General features: G+C 38.5%; 1 protein-coding gene across 3 annotated transcripts in view; it reads left to right on the top strand.

Moving 5' to 3' along the window:
- The window catches only part of MRPL22 (mitochondrial ribosomal protein L22), a 35,025-nt gene that overhangs the window by 5,164 nt on the left and 9,475 nt on the right, over positions 1-20,386 (top strand). The window contains exons 1-4 of one of the 3 annotated variants that reach the window (XM_043597533.1): positions 9,713-9,765; positions 9,962-10,097; positions 15,259-15,324; positions 16,546-16,623. In XM_043597533.1, coding sequence (XP_043453468.1) covers positions 15,304-15,324; positions 16,546-16,623 — 99 coding nt within the window. In that variant the 5' untranslated portion in view covers positions 9,713-9,765; positions 9,962-10,097; positions 15,259-15,303. Of the gene's footprint in view, positions 1-9,712; positions 9,766-9,961; positions 10,098-15,258; positions 15,325-16,545; positions 16,624-20,386 lie in introns of those variants that run through there. The other 2 variants (XM_043597524.1, XM_043597514.1) reach the window with 2 other exon arrangements.

Raw genomic sequence — 20,386 nt, 5'->3', positions numbered from 1 at the left:
GGGCAGCCAACTTCGGCTCAGGTCATGATCTCCTGCTTCATAGGTTCTAGCCCCACGTTGAACTCTGTGCTGACAGCTCCGAGCCTGGAGACTGCTTTGGATTGATTCTGTGTCTCCCTCTCTCTGTTCCCCTCCCCCGCTTGCCCTCTATCTCTCAAAAATAAATAAACCTTTTAAAAAAAGTTAAAAATTTTTAAAAATAAAAATAAATAAGTAAATAAACTTAACAAAAAGGAATGTGGAATTTAGGCATTTGGTCCTTCTTGGTTTACATAGTGAGAAAATCTGGCTTATTAATCATCCACATGTGTATAGCATAATAACAGAAACCTTTTGGAACAGAGAAGTCATGCTCCCTAGTCTGCAAAAACTTGCAGCAGGGGTCAATTTTTGCCCCTCCAGCCCCCTAGGACATTTGGCAATATCTGGAGACATTTTTGGTTGTCCCAGCTCAGGCCAGGGGTGCTACTAGAGTGGCTAGAGTTGGGGGATCCTACTAAGCATCCTACAAGGCACAGGATAGCCCCCACAACAAAGAATGATCTGGCCCCAAATATCAATATTGCAGTGGTTGAGAAACTTCTGAGTTTACCATGGTCCAAAGTTGCTGGAATTTTGTTTGCTTGCTAAACTCTTGTTTCCTTGTGTGATTGTCCTTGACTTTAACCAAGTGAAATTATATTGAATTATGACAATATACATATCACTTCAGCCATTTATTTTAGATGCTAATTGAGACAAGATGCAGGATGTTCTTTTATTCAGTTTCAAGTGTGGGATTAACAGTGTTAACAGAAGTAATTTTGGAACAAAGAATTTTTCACCTTGATGCATTTAATAACCTGCATATAGTAACCTCAAGATTGAGCCAGAGGCCAGTCATATCTTTACTTGGGATTTGGGTATACCTTGCACTAGATTTCAAGATGAATTTTGAGTAATACATAGGAAGTATAATTTCTGAAATTGTGACTTTAGAAACTTTGAGATCTTGTTTTATCTGAATTCTTAATCCTAAAATTTGCTTTGTATCTGCCACTCTTCAATGTCTGATGACTGTGGGAAGAATTTGAAAAGTGATAGTCCTTAAGTATCCTTAAGTATTGGTAGATAGAAGACACCAGAGTAACAGGAGTAAGGAAATTCATATGCTGGTTCCAGTATACCACCCACTTTCCGTTTGAGCTCTGGCAGTCTCACCAGACTGTGGGCACCTGTGTGTGTGCTTGTGTGTACAGGCATTCTGGAGACTTGGTTCATGCCTACCTTCCTTCATCCAATTTACAGAGGTGCAGTGAAGCTAAAGGGATTTGGGCTTTCCAGTAAATGTGAGGATGTTGTAAATATCAGTAATGGTCCTTGAACTTCAAAATGATAAAAGTTGATCTTGGATGCCTTTCACTGTTTTTTTTTTTTTTTTTTTAAGGTTTTAACTTGCTTTGATTTTTTAGAATGCTAACAATAAACTAGATTGCTAGGCGGACCTAAAATTTAATGTTTGTTGGAAAACAGTTTTATAGAAGGAAATGGATTCTAGCAATAGCTCATGTTATCATTTGTTAATTCCACAAATTTCCTTTTCTTGAATCCGCTTTCTCTAGTGACTCTTTGCAGTATTTCTTACACAGGTCTCAAAAGTTGTAAGTTTTGAATTACATAGTTAAGTTTTGAATTACGTATTTTCAATTTACCTCATGATTGCTTCATTTTCTGCTTTAATTCCAATAGTTGACCAGGAGAGGGCGTGTAAGAACTTTTGTTTTAATACACTTCTGAATTAAGTACTCTGCTTGGAATAATAATTTAATTTGATTACAATTGTTTAGTATTTGCCTGATAGTTCGTTTTATGAACCATCTGAACCCTGAAAGTATTGTAGGTATTCAGAAAGCTTTGTCATTGTTGATTCACAATGTGTTTAATTTATTAAGCACCATATGTAATTCACTAAATGTGTATTGATTTGAGTACAGGACACTGTGTTAGATATGATGTATACAGAAGGCATGGGCCTCACCCTCAAGCATTCTTTAAGACTGGTTAGTGTAATAGTGGTTTCACAGAAGAAGAATTAAATAGAAGCCAAGAGGCTTGTGTTTCTGTAATCCTGCTGTCAACAATGAGATTTGAGATAGAATTAAGGTTCAGAGAGACCCTAGAGATGATACACTCCAATTCCTCTTTTCATAAAGAAGCTGAGGACCAAAGAGTGGATAAACTTAGTGTACCCATGAATTACAGCTTCAAGCAAACGGTCATGATTCCAAATGTGAGAAGGCTTGGAATTGTGTGATAATAAAGTTTACAGTTCACAGTGTTCATTTTTTCTGGAGACTAGGAGAGATGAACTGTTCAGAGGGCCTTATTTAAAATTAATACTAGGAATGCCTGGCTGGCTCAGTTGGTTAAGTGTCTGATTTTGGCTCAGGTCATGATCTCATGGTTTGTGAGTTTGAGCCCTGTGTTGGACTCTGTGCTGACAGTGCAGAGCCTGCTTGGGAGTCTCTCTCTCTCCCTCTCTCATTGCCCCTCCTCCACTGGCACTCACATTGTCTATCTCAAAATAAATAAAATAAAATTAAGGGCGCCTGGGTGGCTCAGTCGGTTGAATGTCCGACTTTGGCTCAGGTCATGATCTCACGGCCTGTGAGTTCGAGCCCCATGTCGGGCTCTGTGCTGACAGCTCAGGGCCTGGAGCCTGCTTGGGATTCTGTGTCTCCCTCTCTCTCTGCCCCTAACCCACTTGCATTCTCTCTCTGTCTCTCTCAAAAATAAATAAATATTAAAAAAATTTTTTTTTAATAAAAAAATTAGAAAAAATAAAATTAATACTAGCCATCAGTGTTTATTATGTGCTAGATGCTGTAGAGTGCAGTATATTAATTATCCACCATCAACAGAATGAAGTGGGTATTATTCTCATTCTGAAAGTAATAACATCAATTTTATTGAGCCCTTTTAAGCATCAGGTTAAGTATTTTACTTAAAATATCTTATTTGAGCTCCTTAAGAAGCCTATGAGGTAATTACTGTTATTACTCCATCTACTGATGAGGAAACTGAGCTCGAAAAAGTTATGTGACTTTCCTAAGTCCATTTACCTTGTATTAAAGTTGGGATTTAGACTCAGGTTTACTTGACTCTGTAGTCTCTGCCCTCATTACTTAGCTTATGGTTTTGCCTTTTTTTTTCTTTTTTTGGAAATTCTGCCCTCTAGCATCATGTCTCCTAATTTTGTACTTTTCACTTAAAATAGTGGAGCCTATATGTGGATGGCAAAGGTTTAGTCAAGTATTTAGATAGTACTGATCTTTTTTTCTTTTTTAATGTTTATTTATTTTTGAGAGAGAAAGAGAAACAGAGCATGAATGGGGGAGGGGCAGAGAGAAGGAGACACAGAATCCGAAATAGGCTCCAGGCTCCATGCTGCCAGCCCAGAGCCCGATGTGGGGGTCGAACTCATGAACTGTGAGATCATGACCTGAGCCGAAGTCGGACACTTAACCGACTGAACCACTCAGGTGCCCCAGATTGTACTGATCTTAATATTGGGATGTAAAATGGTGAATTTGAGGTAGAATAGGAAAAATGAGCCAGTAGGAGAATAGGTTTTTTAAATTCTTTAGTCCGAATGATTTAAAAACTAAAAGACTTGGCTAAATATATCATCCAATTGCATAAATTGTGTGAAAATCTGCCACTTTACAATAACTTTGAATATTTAAGTCTGGGTTAAATATTTACTTAGTATCCATGTGCCAGATATTGTCCTTAGTGCTAGAATACGGAAGATGTTATACTTGCCCTCAGAATGCTCAAATCTGTACTCTTACTATAGGAACTCATTCTTCTGTAGCCAACTTACAGTACCATAGTACTAACTCACTGTTGCATGGTTGGCAAGAGGAGAGTACTTTTATATGCTGTTGAATTTGATTTGCTAGTATCTTTTTGCGAATTTTTGCATCCATATTCATCAGGGATATTGGCCTGTAGTTCTCCTTTTTTGTTGGGTCTCTGTCTGGTTTGGGAATCAAAGTAATGCTGGCTTCATAGAAAGAGTCTGGAAGTTTTCCTTCTCTATTTTTTGGAACAGCTTGAGAAGGATAGGTATTAACTCTCCTTTAAATGGCTGGTAGAATTCCCCAGGGAAGCCATCTGGTCCAGGACTCTTATTTGCTGGGAGATTTTTGATAACTGATTCAATTTCTTCACTAGTTACGGGTCTGTTCAAATTTTCTATTTCTTCCCATTTGAATTTGGGAAGTGTGTGGGTGTTCAGGAATTTGTCCATTTTTTCCAGGTTGTCCAGTTTGTTGGCATATAATTTTTCATAGTATTCCCTGGTAGTTCTGAAGGATTGGTTTTAGTAAATCCATTTTCATTTGTGATTTTTATCTATTTGGATCGTCTCTCTTTTCTTTTTGAGAAGCCTGGCTAGAGGTTTATCAATTTTGTTTATTTTTTCAAAAAACCAACTCTTAGTTTCATTGATCTATTCTACTGTTTTATGATTCTATATTTTTTATTTATGCTTTGATCTTTATTATTTCTCTTCTTCTGTTGGGTTTGGGGTTTCTTTGCTGTTCTGCTTCTAGTTCCTTTAGGTATGCTGTTAGATTTTGTATTTTGGGATTTTTCTTGTTTCTTGAGATAGGCCTGGATTGCAGTGTATTTTCCTCTTAGGACTGCCTTTGCTGCATCCCAAAGGGTTTGGATTGTTGTGTTTTCATTTTCATTTGTTTCCATATATTTTTAAATTTCTTCCTTAATTGCCTGGTTGACCCATTTGTTCTTTAGTAGGATATTCTTTAACCTCCATGCATTTGGAGGTTTTCCACACTTTCTCCTGTGGTTGATTTCAAGTTTTGTAGCATTGTGATCTGAAAGTGTGCATGGTATGATCTCAATTCTTTTATATATATTGAGGGCTGTTTTGTGACCCAGTATGTGATCTATCTTGGGGAATGTTCCATGTGCACTTGAGAAGAAAGTATATTCTGCTGCTGTAGGACGTAGAGTTCTAAATATATCTGTCAAGTCCATCTGGTCCAGTGTATCACTCAGGGCCATTGTTTCTTTACTGATTTTCTGTCTAGATGATCTGTCCATTGTTGTAAGTAGAGTATTAAAGTCCCCTGCAATTACCACATTCTTACCAATAAGATTGCTTATGTTTGTGATTAATTGTTTTATATATTTGGGTGCTTCTGAATTCGGTGCATAGACATTTATAATTGTTAGCTCTTCTGATGGATAGACCCCATAATTATATAATGCCCTTCTTCATCTCTTGTTACAGCCTTTAATTTTAAGTCTAGTTTGTCTGATAGGAGTATGGTTACTCCAGCTTCCTTTTGACTTTCAATAGCATGGTAGATAGTTCCCCATCCCCTCACTTTCAATCTGAAGGTGTCCTAAGGTCTAAAATGAGTCTCTTGTAGACAGCAAATAGATGGGTCTTGTTTTTTTATCCATTCTGATACCCTATGTCTTTTGGTTGGAGCATTTAGTCCATTTACATTCAGTGTTATTATTGAAAGATATGGGTTTAGAGTCATTGTGATGTCTGTAGGTTTCATGTTTGCGGTGATGTCTCTGGTACTTTGTCTCACAGGATCCCCCTTAGGATCTCTTGTAGGGCTGGTTTAGTGGTGATGAATTCCTTCAGTTTTTGTTTGTTTGGGGAAACCTTTATCTTTCTTCTATTCTGAATGACAGGCTTGCTGGATAAAGGATTCTTGGCTGCATATATTTCCTGTTCATCACATTGAAGATTTCCGGCCATTCCTTTCTGGCTTGCCAAGTTTCAGTGGATAGCTCTGCTACTACCCTTATGTGTCTACCTTTGTATGTTAAGGCTCGTTTACCCTTAGCTGCTTTCAGAATTCTCTCTTTATTCTTGTATTTTGCTAGTTTCACTGTGATATGTCGTGCAGAAGATTGATTCAAGTTAAATCTGAAGGGAGTTCTCTGTGCCTCTTGGATTTCAATGTCTGTTTCCTTCCCCAGATTGGGGAAGTTCTCAGCTATGATTTGTTCAAGTACACCTTCAGCCCCTTTCTCTCTCTTTTCTTCATCTGGAATTCCTATGATACAGATATTGTTCTCTTTGCTGGAATCACTTAGTTCTCTAATTCTCCCTTCATGATCCAGGATTTTTTTTATCTCTCTTTTTCTCAGCTTCCTCTTTTTCCATAATTTTATTTTCTGATTCACCTATTCTCCCCTCTGCCTCTTCAATCTGCACTTTGGTTACCTCCATTTTATTTTGCACCTCATTTATAGCATTTTTTAATTCATCATGACTGTTTTTTAGTTCCTTGATCTCTGCAGCAGTAGATTCTCTGCTGTCTTCTATGCTTTTTTTCAAGCCCGGTGATTAATCTTATGACTGTTATTCTAAAATTCTTGTTCAGTTATATTGCTTATATCTGTTTTGATCAATTCTTTAGCTGTCATTTCTTCCTGGAATTTCTTTTGAGGAGAATTCTTCTGTTTGGTCATTTTGGTTAGTTTTCTGTCCTTTGTGTGTTCTAAAAGCTTGTTATGTGCTCTGCACCTGTGAGCACTGCTATATTAAAAGGGGTCATATACTGTCCAGGGCCTGGCCCTTCAGGATGTGTTTTGGAGACTGTTACTTGCTCTCTGTTGTTGTGACTTTGGTTATTTTTTTCCCCTACTTGTAGTGATGTTTCGGGCCCTCCACCAGGTGTGCTTTGATTTGTGCCTTGAAGTATCCCTGGAAAGGAAAACAAACAGATAAACAAACAGAAAACAAAAAACACACAAACACACAAATAAAAAAAAAAAAAGAAAGAAAGAAAAAAGAAAAAAAAAAAAACCCACAGCAAAAAACCAGAAACACCAGCTGCAAGTAAAGAACAGGGTGGAGGTGGTGCCGATGGAAGATCACATACAAAGAGAGAAATGACGGGGGGGGGGGGGGGGGGGGGGAGGGGAATAAACATTGATTAGGCAAAGAGACTAAACGGCTTAATCCAGAGAGAGAGAAAGGAAAATAAAGGAGGCAGGGGAAAAAGCAGATAAAATTACCCAGACAGTGAAACTATACAGCTTGATTATTCCAGAGAGAGAGAAAGGAAAGAAGGAGGTGATCCATATGTCAAGAGAATGGGTTAAATATGTCTGTTTATACAAACCAACAACCAGAGTAACCAGACTAGAGGAGGGAAGAGATAAGAAGGAGAAAAGGAAGGAAGAATATATCTATATAACAAGAATTGTCTGAGAGTTAATCCAGGCGATGCAGCAGCGCTGGTCAGGAGGAGGGGTTCCTCTGGTTCCTCAGAGTCCATCCCGCTCCGGTAGATGCGCAGTTACCCGGCACGGAGGGGCGTGGTTTGGTGTACACGGTTCTCGCCTCCACTGTGGGCCCGAGGTTAGATCCCTGAGGCCCTGCCTTGGTGGTGGTGGGGTGAAAAATGGCAACCCCCTAGTCTCTCCTCCATGGACCTGGTGTCCCAAATCACTCTGTTCGAGCCGTCCTCACTGGGCCGCAGGTGCAGACGAGGCGGTTTGCCCTGCTCTGCCGACTCCTGTGCCCCGCGCTTGGCTGGGATTCAAACTCCCGCTCTGTGCGCCCTGCTACTGGGGAAGCGCCTCTCCATGCCGCCGGATCTGTGGTCCCTGCTGGCTTTCTCCTGTCCCGCAGCACTCCAGGGAGGGAATCACTTTCTCCTACTGCAGACTGCCCCCCGACCTAGGCACCGAGCCTGGGGCTGGCTCCCCTCCTCCCCAGGTGCACCAACAGGGCAGCCAGCCCCAGTCCAGAGAAAGCCCCGCAGTTAGAGATTGGATCTTTCTCCATGCTGCTCTGAGGTTTTTCTCTTGTCTAGATACAGTCCTATGCTTCCCCAGCCGCTCTTTCTCTTCCCTTTGTCTGTCCACAGAAGGGGATCCCTCCCTTCCATTCATTTTATCTCTCCCAGTTTGCAATCACGCACCTATGGCCCGTCAGGTTGTCCCCGTGTATCCCTGGTAGCGACTCAGTCTCTTTTCCTCCCAGTCTCTTCAAGAACAGAGTACTAACATAGTGGGGAGGGGGCGCCTGGGTGGCCAAATGTCTGACTCTTGATTTTGGCTCGGGTCATGGTCTCACAGTTCATGGGTTCAAGTCCCGTGTTGAGTGCTGTGCTGACAGCATGGAGCCTGCTTAGAGCATGGAGCCTCTCTCTGTCTCTCTGTCTGTCTGTCTGTCTGTCTCTCTCTCTGTCTTTCAAAAATAAATAGAAACAAAAGACAGTGGGGAGAATGGTTGGGAGAAGGGATCACGTGATAGCTTGCAGTGAGGTGACATTTGAGCTGGAGTTTAAAACCGGACAAACATTTCATTCAGGAGATAATGATTGAGGAAAAAACAATATGATCAAAAGCATAAACACACGAAAGTATGTGGTTTGTTCAGGGAACAATGAACATCTGTGTGGCCAGGCCAAAAGGTGAATGAGCCAAGATGGCAAGGTTGGGGTTAGATTATAAAAGGCCTTGTGTGTCTTGCTGGGATTTTAGACTCTGTATTCTGCATAGCATGGAAACACCAAGTTTGTGTGTTACTTGGATATCCCCAGAGATACAAAAATAGATAATATGATGAACCCTCTTAAACTCATCACCCAACTTCAATAAGTTACTCATGGCCAATCTTGTTTTGTTCCCTACTATGTTCCCTACTCTTTCCCATCATATTTTGAGACAAATCCCAGACACTATATTATTTAATCCATGAATATTTCACTATATATCTCACTAAAAAGCATCAAATATCCAGTTAATATTCAGATTTCCAAAGGTTAAATCACTGTTATACTTTTAAAATTGTCATAATCTACACATTGAAATTAATTGATATTGCTCTTAAGTCTCTTAATTAGTAGATCCTTTTTTCAGCTCTTTCTTTTTCCCCTTGTAATTTATTTGTTGAGGAAAATAGGCTGTCTTGTAGTTTGTGCAGCTTGGATTTTGCTGAACACATCCCTTGTATTGTTTAACATGTTTCCTCTCTTTGTATTTCCTGTATTGAATCTAGAAGCCCAATTAATTCAGGTTTGTTTTTGCAGAAAGACTACTTCATGGGTGGTGGGTAGTGTGTTCTTTCATCAAGAGGTACATAATGCCACCTTTATTAAGTTCTTAGGGATTACGAAATGATGCAGTTTGTCTTGCCTCCTCGGCAAAGTTGAGTAATTCTACAGAGCAAGTCAGGGATCCAATGTATCTTCTTTTTTTTTAAACGTTCATTTATTTTTGAGAGAGAGAGAGAGAGGAGTGCGAATGAATGAGCATGAAGTGAGAGGGGCAGAGAGAGGGAGACAGGATCTGAAGCTGGCTATGTGCTGACCACAGAGAGCCTGATGTGGGGCTTGAACTCACGAACCACAAGATGATGACCTGAGCCAAAGTCAGACGCTTAACCAACTGTGCCACCCAAGTGCCCCGTGTCTTCTTTAAGTCTGTTTTAGAACTGAATTGGCTTATATTAGAGAGTCAATATTTTTTGGTCAGTCAAGGCAAGAGATCATGGGTTAATATCTGTTTACTGTTTGACTTATGCTAATCTTTAACTTTTTACTTTTTTTTTTTTTTAATTTTAAAGACAGAGAAACCAAAATTTAATTTTAAATTTAGGGGGCTAGAGGGACAGGGCTCTCAGCGTGGAGCCAGACTTGGCGTTTGATCCCACGACTCTGGGAACACAACCTGAGCTGAAATCAAGAGTCGGATGCTCAACTGACTAAGTTACAGGTGCCACACAACTGTTTACTTTTAGCTTTCAGTAAACTGACTCTTGTGATATTTTATGTAAAGTTGTTCTCTGTTAATGAAGACATCTAGACTGTTTCCACTTGTGATACTAAATAGTTTTGATCAAAATGGAGCTAATGTGGTTCAGAAGATACCTAAGCTCTGGAAAAGATTCTAAGTGTGTCTTGTTTTACAGACTTCTTTCATCTCACAGCGTTTTACCCCAGTCACATATCCACACAACTGCATCTCTGGACGTATCTCGAAAATGGGAAAAGAAGAATAAAATTGTGTATCCTCCACAATTGCCTGGTGAACCTCGGCGACCAGCAGTAAGTTTGTGGCTAGAAATAATCTCTTAATTTTGATGACGAGCTCTTATTCTTAGGTGGCTAGCAATGAGTTACTGTTCCATGTGAGGAAAGGGAAAAAGCATATGGCAATTTGCATGATCGTTTGATTGATACAGAAAATGTTCTAGATTTACCTCCTTGGTATTGTTAAAAGGTTGTTTTGTTTACTTGTTTGCCTTGACTTTACCTTCTGTATGGGGGCCTTAATTCTAAAACTAAGCTAATAGCTCGAGGCATCCTGATAGATTTTTGACTCTTAGGAGGCTTGCTAATGTATTCTTAGTAATGGAGCATGAGGAGTTGGAAAGGATGACTTAAACCATTGACCATATTTAAATCATATATATATGGTTTTCTAGTGTTTTAAATTTTGGACATAGACGCATTAAGTTGTGATTTTCTGTGTGTTTGTAATTCACAAACTTTTGAATTAAGGTTTAAATTTAATCACTGGATTCCTTTCAGAGATACTGAGTTTTATCTTTAGCTGCTCAGAATTCTTTTACCCTCTCCAAACTGCTGGTGAGTTATCTAGTCTGAGATATAAGACTAATTTCCAGCTTAATGTGAATTTATATCTGGTAAAAAGTTTAAGCAGCTAATGATTACATCAACAAGGTGGGACATTTGAATCCTTAAGAAAATAAACCGTGGTAAGTGCTTAGAAAGATAATTAATTATTAATTAATAACGCTATTAATAGAATATCAGTAGTGTTAGTGTCAGTTATATATCATTCAGTTTAGCAAACATCTTTTAAAGACCTTTGGGATTCAGGGCCACTGGATCCCAGTATCATCTAAGTAATATTATTTGCTTAACTTAAAAAAAAATTATTATTTTTTTAGTGTTTTATTTATTCTTGAGAGAGAGAGGGCACGAGTTGGGGAGGGGCCTAGATATTGGGACACAGAATCTGAAGCAGGCTCCAGGCTCTAAGCTGTCAGCACGAGCCCGATGTGAGGCTCAAACCCACAAGCTGAGAGATCATGACCAGAGCTGAAGTTGGACGCTTCACCGACCGAGCCACCCAGGCTCCCTTCATTTGCTTAATTTTTATATGAATTTGACAGCATGAATTTCATTAGGATTTAGTTGCTAAGTATTGGTTTGAATTAGTACAGTATTAGGTTTTCTTTCTTTTTTTTTTTTTTCTTATTTAGGGGAGTTAATTTATTAATTTAAAGAGCTCCCACATTGGGAAATAGAAAAAAGAGATGCTAATAGTTTAAACAAATGACTTAAAAAAATTTTTTTTTAATTAAAAAAATTTTTTTTAATGTTTATTTATTTTGAGAGAGAGACAGAGAGACAGAGTGTGAATGGGAGAAGGGCAGAGAGAGAGGGAGACACAGAATCTGAAGCAGGCTCCAGGCTCTGAGCTGTCATGACAGCACAGAACCCCATGCAGGGCTTGAACTCACCGTGAGGTTATGACCTGAGCCTAAGTCAGATGCATAAGCGACTGAGCCACCCAGGCACCCTTAATTTTTTTAATGTTTCTTTTTGAGAGAGAGAGTGCACGTGTAAGCGGGGGAGGGGCAAAGAGACAGGGACAGAGGATCCGAAGCGACTCTGTGCTGACAGCAGTGAGCCCTATGAGGGGCTTGAACCCACGAATTATGAGATCATGACTTGAGCCAAAATTGGATGCTTAACCAACTGAGCCATGCAGGCACCTCTAAACAAATAACTTTCTATCTTTCATGTTTTATCTTGGGATCAGAACTTAAAAGTTAGATTTGTGACAGAATCTATGCTGTTAAGTATTGATTCCACTTTATAATTAACCAAAATTTAGAAAAAGTTACATATGTGTACAAATATCATAAATAATTTCCTATTGTTAATGAGCTTTTTTCTTACCTGAGCTCTTTGAACTTAGATACTAATTGAGAAAGAAATCATAGCATTTGTCAGGTTCAAAATCTAAAAGTAAAATTGTGTATTTTGTAGTAGTAATCTTTTAGGATACTAAAACAAATGCACTTCAGGATATATCCGAAGTGGCAAAATTCAAGTAGTAAACAGTTGAGATCACAGATTTTGAGTGAGTAATCCTTTGGGGAACAAACTAGGACTCTTAGAAAATACCTTAACATTTTCTGAGTTTAAATAGTATTTGGTAAATCGACATTGGTGCATCATTTATACCTGTTATGACTGAAATATTGATGCCCTTCATTAAATACCTAGCTTAATAATGGAATAATTTGCACATCTAGCCACATAGCTCTTATACTGTGATTTTGTGCCGTGTGACCTTTTACTTGTCAATCTGCTAACTGCAAACATCTTAAAAATTAGTTTTATCCCTAGTTTAGGGGTGCCTGGGTGGCTCAGTCGGTTAAACGTCCGACTTCAGCTCAGGTCACGATCTCGCGGTCCGTGAGTTCGAGCCCCGCGTCAGGCTCTGGGCTGATGGCTCAGAGCCTGGTGCCTGCTTCCGATACTGTGTCTCCCTCTCTCTCTGCCCCTCCCCCGTTCATGCTCTGTCTCTCTCTGTCTCAAAAATAAATAAACGTTAAAAAAAATTAAAAAAAAATTTAGTTTTATCCCTAGTTTAAAAGGGGGTCAGATAATATTTACAATTTTAACTCATTCTGATCTTCAGCATTGAAATATGCAGCTAAATAATAGTGGATCCATAGTGAGTAAATCCTATAGCAGTAAGTTAAAATGAATGTCATCAATTTAGGCTTTTTTTAGGCCATTCCTCTTATTTTTAAGGCTATTTTCCTAGTTTAGCTAACACCAATTTCCAAATAATAGAGATTCCTGTGTAGACTTTATCCAACATATGGCTTCACATGGTACAGAAAATGAGCCAGAGATAAATTAAATGGCTTTCTTCATAATAGTCATATCTTGTTAATTTGGTCTTGAGATTACTTTTGCAATACCTTTGAAGAAAACTATCTTAAATAAGTTAAAAATGCAGTGAGACTGTATCAAAACTGTTTCGACAACCATTTCCATAGGAGACATTTTTTTTATTTTTTATTTTATTTTATTTTTTTTTAATGTTTATTTTTGAGAGAGAGAGAGACAGAGCATGAGCGGGGCAGGGGCAGAGAGAGAGGGAGACACAGAATCTGAAGCAGGGTCCAGGCTCTGAGCTGTCAGCACAGAGCCCGACTCGGGGCTCGAACTCACAAACTGTGAGATCGTGACCTGAACTGAAGTCGGACACTCAATCGACTGAGTCACCCAGACGCCCCGGAGACATTTTAAATTTATGGATTAATTGACATACTGAGAATAAGTCATACTTACAAGTTATTATATGGATCCCATAAAGCTCTAGTTTGGACTTCTATTAGGTGCTATGTTTTTATCATTTGAGTTATTATGTGCATTTTAAAACAAGTTAACTTCTTTAAAAGTTATCAAGGTAGACATTTCATAATTTAGACTTTTACCTCATTTCAGTAACTTTTTGCACATTATATCCTAAGTTAACTTTATCTAATTTACTATAGAGGTTGGTTAATAATGACCTCTAACTTGATCTTGTGACCTTCAACTTTGCCACTTTATGTATTTGCTATGATAGGTTTGTCTGGTTTATGTTTAGAAAATGCACTGAGACATTGCATCTGCCTAAAGTAAATGCTGAGCTTTTTAGTTTTCAGAGAGCATGATTGAATAACTTTCTTCTTCTTCTTCTTTTTTTTTTTCTTTTGTAAATACGTCATTCCTTTTTTTTCCCCATGCCCCTTCCAGGAGTACAGTATCTTTTTTACAAAATTGGAAGACAATCACATACAATTCAGGTTAGGAGATAGCCCACCATGGGAAACCAAGAATTGAAGGGTTTCTATATCAAAGATTTTACTGAGTGTATTAATTTTTGCAGATGAATATTATCAGTCATGACAGTTCTTCTTTCCCCTCCAGTGCTCCCCAGGACACTTTATTGCTGAAAACGTAATTAGGCTATTGCTACAGTTTTCAGCCTGTCAGCTTCTATTGCAACTGAAATGAAATCTGCTCCATATTAAAAGATGGCCACTTGAGAAAACTGCTGTTTCTAAGGCATTTGAAAATTTCCAGCAGGAGTCAGAATGTTAGGAAGTTCTGAGGTTTCCTTGTTATTGTTTACCTTGACAAATGGTTTCTAATTTTTTTAAAGGGACAATATGGTGTAATATGGTGGAAGGAATGTAGGTTTTACAGTCATAAGGGAACTTTAAAGATACACCTACTAGACATTGTATTTAGGCATTTCATATACTTCCCTGGATGGCACTTTGACTTCCAGCTTTGTCTCTCACAAGCTTTGTGGTCTTGGATTAGTCACTTGATTGTTCTGATTTTTACTTTATAAAAATAAAATTAGAGTGAGAGCAAATGAAATAATGGCCTTGGAAAGTACGTTGTGAACTGTAAATTGTGTAATGGATGATTGAGTAAAAAAATTAAATGGGATATAGCTACCACCATAAATAGAAGATAATAAAGATCTGACCATGTGCTGAGGCACTGTAGAATGCTTCCTTTACATAGATTATTTTATTTAATTCTTACTATATTTTTATGGGGTTGGTGCTGTGATCTTCATTTTAAAGAGGAAACTTAGAGGTACAGAGAGGTTAAATAGCTTGGATTCTATAGCTAGTAGATGCTAGAAGTAGAATTCAAATCCAGGTAGTCTGATTCTAGATCCTGTGCTCTTACCAAATAACAAGAATATCCTATGAAAACAGGTTTTTTTTTGTCCATTTCACCATTATTCTCCTCACTGAGGAAAAAAGGAAACTTTGGTCTTGTTGTACCTTTTCTTTTGTTCTTTTTAGCCAGCCAGCTAAGTGTTTTCAAAATAAATTTTGAAAGTTATTATTTTATATCAAAACGAAATCTTTTACTATTTCTCTGGATAGAAATGTTGCAAATATGGCACAAAGTAGCCAGGTTGTAGTTCTATTTCTGCCTTAATAATCCTTTTAACATAGTGATAATTTGGAAAAATATAACTTTAGTATAGGGAAAAATAATCTCCAAATTCTTAATAATGTTTTTATTTCCTGTGGCAGTATTTTCATTAGGCATAAAAAGTGAAAGCTTTATTAACAGTGTATGTTATTGTTATTTTGATCAGTTTGCTAACTTTTTTTTTTTTCTTTTCCCTGTTGGCAAGGAAATCTACCATTGTCGACGGCAAATAAAATACAGCAAAGACAAGATGTGGTATTTGGCAAAATTGGTAAGCTAAAATGACTATAAAGAAACTAAAAATTTTCTACCAGGATTTGAAGAATTGAAAAAAATTTGCCCTGATTTCTCCAAAAAGTGAGAAATATAATTACATGTTCAGACAGTCGTAAGTAATCCACAAATGATTGCCCAGAGATGTGTGATTTTGCTTAATTTTTACCTTTCTTCTGAGAAACTAAATCATGTTGGATACATAGATATTTAGAAAAAGGCATCAGGAATCTGGCTATACCCTAAGAGGATCCAGGAGGCAAGCTTATTTATCTTAAAAGTTGATTCAACCTATTTCAAAACTATTGCTGTTTAAGATTTTTCTCTGGAGAATGAAATTTATGTATAAAAGAAGGCAAAGCCCCAGATATACATATAATATATTTATCCTGTAGGAGAGGGAAATGCCTTTAATGCGTAGTGTGGTCCTTGCCACTCTGTGATCTCTCTCTCACATCTGCTCTCTTAATATTACTGAAACATTTATAAGCTAAGTTTTATGGTTAAAATGTTTGATTCTTTTAATAATTTTTTTTTAAGTTTTTATGGGGTGCCTGGGTGACTCAGTCGTTTAAACGTCCAACTTCGGATGAGGTCATGATCTCATGCCTTGTGGGTTCGAGCCCCACATCAGGCTCTGTGCTGACAGCTCAGAGCCTGGAGCCTGCTTCAGATTCTGTGTCTCCCTCTCTCTCCGCCCCTTCCCCACTTGTGTTCTGTCTCTGTCTCTCAAAAATAAATAAAAATGTTAAAAAAAAAATTTAAAAAACATTTTATTTTCAGAGAGAGAGAGAGAGAGCAGGGGAGGGGCAGAGAGAGAGGGAGAGAGAATTCCAAGCAGCCTCCGCACTATCAGCCCAGAGCCTGATGTGGGGCTCAAACTCAGGAGCCATGAGATCATGACCTGAGCTGAAACCAAGAGCTAGATGCTCAACCAACTGAGCCATTCAGGTGCCCCTAACTTTGATTTTGACTTAAAGAGGATGGCATCCCTTCTCAAATATCTTTTCTTCTTTGCCTGCATTTAGTTAGCTGTTTTTATTTTTATTTTTTTTAAATGCCCCCTAGTTTTACTGAGATATAATTGACATATAACTAGTTAGCTACTAGCTAGAGTTATTTGTGTTATGTAAAAGTGTTTACTTTTCATTGAAAAGAGAACGTTGACTTTTTAAACAAATTTGTTTATCTTCTCTTGCCTGTTACCCTTTAATTCTAGATACGAGGAATGTCCATTGACCAGGCTTTGGCTCAATTGGAATTCAGTGACAAAAAAGGGGCCCAGATAATTAAAGAGGTAAACTAACATTTGTGGGGAGGGAATGCATAGCTGTCTGCTGGTATTAGTAAGCTCAACCTCAGTCCTGAATTCTCTGGTGTAAATGCATCGTTCATATAATACAGATTCAGGGCACTCAGTTTTATTGATGTCCTTATACCTTAGGAATGTTGTATGCCCTAAGTTTTTTGTTTTTTGTTTTTGCCTGGAGATGCTTTTATTTGCACCATTTATTCATTTTTTTTACTGTCTATGAAGTGATAAATCTTTCTTTTATTTATTAAAAAAATTTTTTTTACATTTATATCTTTTTTTTAAATTTTTTTTTTTAACATTTATTTATTTTTGAGACAGAGAGAGACAGAGCATGAACGGGGGAGGGGCAGAGAGAGAGGGAGACACAGAATCAGAAGCAGGCTCCAGGCTCTGAGCCATCAGCCCAGAGCCTGACGCGGGGCTCGAACTCACGGACCGCGAGATCGTGACCTGAGCCGAAGTCGGACGCTTAATCGACTGAGCCACCCAGGCGCCCCAACATTTATATTTATTTTTGAGAGAGAGAGCGAGCTAGTGAGAGCAGGGGAGGGGCAGAGAGAGACAGAGACACAGAATCTGAAGTGGGCTTCAGGCTCTGAGCTGTTAGCACAGAGCCTGATGCAGGGCTCAAACCCACAAATAGTGAGATCATGACCTGAGCTGAAGTCAGACGCTTAACTGACTGAGTCACCCAGGTGCCCCTGAAGTGATAAATCTTTCTTTTAATGATTTGGGGCTTGATAGATTTTTTTAGACGACTTTTTTTTTTTTTTTTTTTTTTTTTTGGTCATTTCCACAATTGAGAGCTTATGATTTTATAATTAATTGGGTGGAAAGAGCACTGGCCTGGGACCCAGGAGACTTGGAGTCTAATCTTTTCTGTGACAGATTCTATCATTATGATGGGCACAACATTTAACCTGTCTGGTTCCATTTTTCTTATTTGTAAACTGGGTGGAATTGCTTAATGATTTCTAAAGACCTTTCCAGTTCTGAATGTAGCTGAATCAGTATGTACAAATGGGCTAATGGTATTTGAACCAGCTCCTGGTTTCATTGATCTGTTCTATTGTTTTTTTAGTTTCTGTATCATTTGTCATTTATTTCTGCTTTAATCTTTATTATTTCCTTCCATCTGCTGGCTTTAGGCTTCATTTGTTTTCTTTCTAGCTCCTTTAGGTATAAGATTAGGTTGTTTACTTGAGATTTATTTTGCTTCTTGAGGTAGACCTGTATTGCTATATACTTCCCTTGTAGGACTGCTTTTGTTGCATCCCAAAGGTTTTGGACTGTTGTGTTTTCATTTTCATTTGTTTCTATGTATTTTTTAATTTCTTCTTTGATTTCCTGGTTGATCCATTCATTGTTTAGCAACATGTTGTTTATCCTTCATGTATTTGTGGTCTTCAAGATTTTTTTCTTGTAGTTTGACTTCTAGTTTCATAGTGTTATGGTCTTTAGAAAAGGGGCATGGTATGATTTCAGTGTTTTTGTTTTTGTTGAGGTCTGTTTTGTGACCTAATATGTGATCAGTTTTGGAGAATGTCCCATGTACACTTGAAAATAATGTGTATTCTGCTGTTTTAGAATGGAATGGCCTAAATATATGTTAAGTACATCTGGTCCAGTGTGTCATTCAAAGCCACTGTTTCCTTGTTGATTTTCTGTTCAGACGATCTGTCCATTGACAGATGTTAAAGTCTGAGGTGTTAAAGTCCCCTAGTATATTTTTAAAAATGTTTTTTAAAAATTTATTTATTATTAGCACACATATGGGAGGGCCAGAGAGAAAGGGAAAGAGAGAATCCCAAGCAGTCTCCCTGCTCAGTTTGGAGCTTGATGTAGGGCTTGATCCCATGACCATGAGATCATGACCTGAGCTGAAACCAAGAGTCAGATGCTTAACCGACTGAGCCACCCAGGAACCCCATGACCGTAGTATTGTTGTGTTATTATGAATTAGTTCCTTTATGTTTTTTTTTCCTATTTATTTATTTTGACAGAGAGAGAGGAAGAACGCACAAGCAGGGGAGGGGCAGAGGGAGAGGGAGAGGGAGAATCCCCAAGCTGACTCTGTGCTGTCAGCACAGAGCCCGATGTGGGGCTCAATCTCGTGAACTGCAAGATCATGACCTGAGCTGAAATCAAGAGTCAGATGCTTAACTGACTGAACCACCCAGTCACGCCCTTTTATGTTTGTTGTTAATTGTTGTTATATATTTGGGTGCTTGCATGTTGGGTGCATAAATATTTACAATTGTTATATCTTCTTGTTCGATTATCCCCTTTATGATTATATAATGCCCTTCTTTGTCTCTTTTTACAATCTTTGTTTTAAAGGCTAGTTTGTCCAACATAAGTATGGTACCCACCTTTCTTTTGGCATCCATTTGTGTGATGAATGTTTCTCCACCCCCTCACTTTCTTTTTTATTTTTTAATTTTTCTTAATGTCTATTTTTGAGAGAGAGAGAGAGCGAGAGAGAGCCAGAGTGCGAGACGGGGAGAGGCAGAGAGAGAGGGAAACACAGAATCTGAAGCAGGCTCCAGGCTCTGAGCTGTCAGCACAGAGCCTGACGCAGGGCTCGAAACCATGAATTGTGAGATCATGACCTGAGCCAAAGTCAGACACTTAAACGACTGAGCCACCCTGGCTCCCTATCCACCCCCTCACTTTCAATCTGCAGTTGTCTTTAGGTCTAAAATGAATCTCCTATAGGCAGCATACATACAAGATTGTATTTTTGGTTTTTGTTTCTTGGGGTTTTCTATTAAACAAGTTAAGGACAGGGGTGCCTGGGTGGCTCAGTTGGTTGAGTGTCTGACTCTTGCTTTTGGCTCAGATCATGATCCCAGGGTCCTGGGATCGAGCCCTGCATCAGGCTCTGTGCTGAGTGTGGAGCCTGCTTAAGATTTTTTATTGCTCTGCCCCTCTCTCCTGCTCATGCTAACGCTCTCTCTCTCCTTCAAAAACAAAACCTCCTCTCTACCCAAAAAAAAAAAAAAAAACAAGGATGGGAATTCCTTGTTTATTTATTTACGTTTTTTTATAAAATTTTTTTAGGGTTTATTTTTGAGAGAGAGAAAGAGCGTAGGCATGGGAGGGGCAGAGAGAGGGATACATAGAATCCGAAGCAGGCTCTGGGCTGCTGCTCCCACGAACCATAGGATCATGACCTGAGCCAAAGTTGGATGCTTAACTGAATGAGCCACCCAGGTGCCCCATATTTATTTGTTTATATTTTTTAGAGAGAGCACACACACAAGTGGGGGAGGGGGCAGAGGGAGAAAGAATTTTTTTTTTTTTTTTTTTTTAGTTCATGTTAATTAACATACAGTGTAGTATTGGTTTCAGGAATAGAACCCAGTGATTGATTCATCACTTACATATAACACCCAGTGCTCATCCCAGCAAGTACCTTCCTTAATGCCCATCACCCATTTAGCCCATTTCCCCCCCTACCTCCCCTCTAGCAACCCCTAGTTTTTTCTCTGTATTTAAGAGTCTCTTATGGTTTGCCTCCTTCTCTGATTTTATCTTATTTTTCCTTCCCTTCCCATTGTTCGTCTGTTGTGTTTCTTAAACTACACATGAATGAAATCATATGGTATTTGTCTTTTCTGCCTGACTTATTTCACCTAGCATAATACACTCTTGCTCTATCCACATTGTTGTAAATGGCAAGACTTCATTCTTTTTGACTGCTGAATAGTATTCCATTGTGCGAACACACATGCACACGTGT

The sequence above is a fragment of the Prionailurus bengalensis genome, chromosome A1, assembly GCF_016509475.1.
Source record: "Prionailurus bengalensis isolate Pbe53 chromosome A1, Fcat_Pben_1.1_paternal_pri, whole genome shotgun sequence".
Classification (NCBI taxonomy): domain Eukaryota; kingdom Metazoa; phylum Chordata; class Mammalia; order Carnivora; family Felidae; genus Prionailurus; species Prionailurus bengalensis.
The sequence above is the reverse complement of the archived record's forward strand: the minus strand, read 5'-3'. Positions and strand labels throughout refer to the sequence as shown.